Source organism: Colobus angolensis, unplaced genomic scaffold (genome assembly GCF_000951035.1).
Source record: "Colobus angolensis palliatus isolate OR3802 unplaced genomic scaffold, Cang.pa_1.0 Scaffold563, whole genome shotgun sequence".
NCBI lineage: Eukaryota > Metazoa > Chordata > Mammalia > Primates > Cercopithecidae > Colobus > Colobus angolensis.
The window spans coordinates 2,895-5,583 of record NW_012119188.1 but is presented as its reverse complement, the minus strand read 5'-3'; the positions used below and the strand labels follow the sequence as shown (position 1 = coordinate 5,583).

The window sequence follows — 2,689 nt, the reverse complement described above, 5'->3', positions numbered from 1 at the left end:
AATCCCATCTCTACTAAAAAAAATACAAAAATTAGCTGGACGTGGTGGTGTGCGCCCTGCGATCCCAGCTACTCGGGAGGCTGAGGCAGGAGAATCATTTGAACCCAGGAGGCAGAGGTTGTAGTGAGCCGAGATTGCGCCAGTGCATTCTAGCCTGGACGACAGACAAAACGAGACTCCATCTCAAAAAAAAAAAAACCAAATAATTTAGACGGGCATGGTGGCATGCACCAGTAGTCCCAGCTACTCAGGAGGCTGAGGTGGGAGGATCGCTTGTGCCTGGGAAGTCGAGGCTGCAGCGCTTCCCTATCATGATTGCACCACTTCACTCCAGCCTGGGTGACAGAGCAAGACCCAGACTCTAAAGAAAAAGTAATCGAGACAGAAAAGTAAACCCAAAGAACATTATCCACTTGGGTGGAGGGGGTGGCCTTGGCCCCCAGAGTGGGAGATGCCACCAGGCTCACCCATCCCTGTCACTCCCCATGGCCAGCCCCTGAGTCCCAGGCCTGGCACATGGATAGTCACCAGAGGAGAGGGGACGGGGAGCGGTGGAGTGGCAGGAGCCCCGTCTGTCCCTCTCGGTCCCTCCTCGTCCCTGCCACCCTGCCCTGACCCCTCTTTGAGTGTTTAACACCATGAGCCAGAGATGGGACACACCGACACGTGAGGGCACGGGAGGAAGCTGAGCACCCTGGCAGAGGCCACCAGGTGTGCAGCTCGGAAACCTGCCCGTCGGCTCCCGGTGCCACTCGCACAGGCTGAGGCATGGTTGATACTCCCCTCAGGGCCAGCCTTCCCAGGGCTGCCAGGAAGAGGGGTGGGCTGGGAGCTAGGTCCTCCTACCCAGGGCTACTGCGGGCAGATACCGGCCATCAGCCACCCACAAGGGCCCAGTCCAGCACTGCCAGCAGCAGTGTCAGGGGCTCAGCCCCCAGCACAGAGACACTATCCTTCTGCTGGAGACAAGGTCCCCACCCAGCTGCCCTAGCTGGGGTCTACAGCGGCCCCACAGCCATGACCCTAATGGGTGAGGAACCTTGGAATCAAGCTTCTCCTCTCATCTCTCCCTTCCCACACCCCCAAATACCGGGAGCTCCTAATGAGCAGTGCCCCAGGCCCAGCAGAATGGCTCACACCTGTAATCCCAGCACTTTGGGAGGCCGAGGTGGGAGGATCACTGGAGTCTGAGACCAACCTGGGGAACACAGTCAGTCCCCATCTCTACAAAAACATAAAAAATTAGCCAGGAGGAAGGTGGGAATCCTCCAGTCCCAGAAGCAGAAGAGAGGAACCCAGAGAGGGGTGCAGTCATGCTGGCCCAGACGCCTGCAGGACCGAGTGTGTGGAGGGACAGCTGAGCAGCCCGGCACCGCGAGGGGCATGTCGATGAGGGCGGCTGGACATGGGCCTCCAGGGCCCCCTGGACCTCCAACATCAGTGTAGCTCCTGTATCAAAGCAGAACCTGAGCTCACAAGGCACCCCTTAGTCAGGACTGAAAGGGGCCCTGCCTGGGGACCTCACGGGGAAACTGAGGTCCAGAAGGGCAGTGACAGGTCTCAGGCAGGACTGGGACAACGGAGGGCCACCCCAGAGTCCCACAGCTATGCTGAGAAATCGAGTCATGAGCTCAAGCTTCCCTCTCCCAGGGGAGACAGCCGTCCCAGCTTACAGAATCCCAGAGGCTCAGCCACCTGAAGAGGCCACCCTCACGCCCCCTGGCTCCTCCTGGAGTCTGGGACAAGCTTTGAGCACAGGGCTCTCCCGGTGCCCCCAGAAGAGGCGGGCACTGAGCGTGCAGCCTGGGCTCAGCCCCAAGTCCTCTGTGCCCCCGACTGTCCCGGCTGTCACTGCGAAAGTCTTGGGGCTTCCATCCTGGGTGCCACCTGCCACCGAAGCCAGTCTACTCGCCAGGCCCCTCTCAGAGCACCTGCCACCCTCAGGACCTCAAGGGCCACAGCCCCAGGCTGCTCCCTGCAAATGTGGTTGGCCTCTGAAGAGATATAGTGAGCCCTCTGTCCCCTACCCCTGCCAGGCTCCTGCTCTACCCTCCTCACTCTGTGGCCCCCCCCATCTGCTCTAATCCTGGTCCCATCTGTCACCCCACGGGGCCAAGTGGGGACCTGGCTGGCCTCTCAAGGGTGCCCCATCCTCTCTGCACATGTCACACTCATCCCTTCCCCACCTCTGGACCACACACACACCATTCCCACCACCTGGACCTCCACCATCAGAGCTCAGCTTCAAGTGCCACCTCCTCCAGGAAGCCCCCCTGACCACCTCTGCTCCATCACGCTCTCGATTTCACACAACTATCTGTGTTCTAAAGGCGGCAGTGAGCCACGACAGAACCACTGAACTCCAACCTGGGCAACGGAGTGAGACCCTGTCTCCAAAAAAAGAAAGAAAGAGAGAAAGAATAGAAAGAAAGAAGGAAAGAAGGAAAGACTGAAAAAAAGAGAAGTAAACTCAGGTCGGGCACGGTGGCTCACGCCTGGAATCCCAGCACTTTGAGAGGCCAAGGTGGGCGAATCACCCAAAGTCAGAAGTTCAAGACCAGAGTGGCTAACATGGTGAAACCCTGTCTCTACTAAAAAATACAAAAATTAGCTGGGCATGGTGGCAGGTGCCTGTAATCCCAGCTATTCAGAAGGCTGAGGCAGGAGAATCGCTTGAACCTGGGAGGCG

General features: G+C 58.6%; 1 protein-coding gene across 1 annotated transcript in view; it reads right to left on the bottom strand.

The window, feature by feature from the left end:
• The window catches only part of LOC105525897 (trinucleotide repeat-containing gene 18 protein-like), a gene marked incomplete at its 5' end in the record, with an annotated part of 87,204 nt that extends 85,738 nt beyond the window's left edge, over positions 1–1,466 (bottom strand). Inside the window, one exon of the mRNA XM_011961688.1 lies at positions 1,339–1,466. Coding sequence (XP_011817078.1) covers positions 1,339–1,466 — 128 coding nt within the window. The remainder of the gene's footprint in view (positions 1–1,338) is intronic.
• Between the last annotated feature and the right edge of the window lie 1,223 nt (positions 1,467–2,689).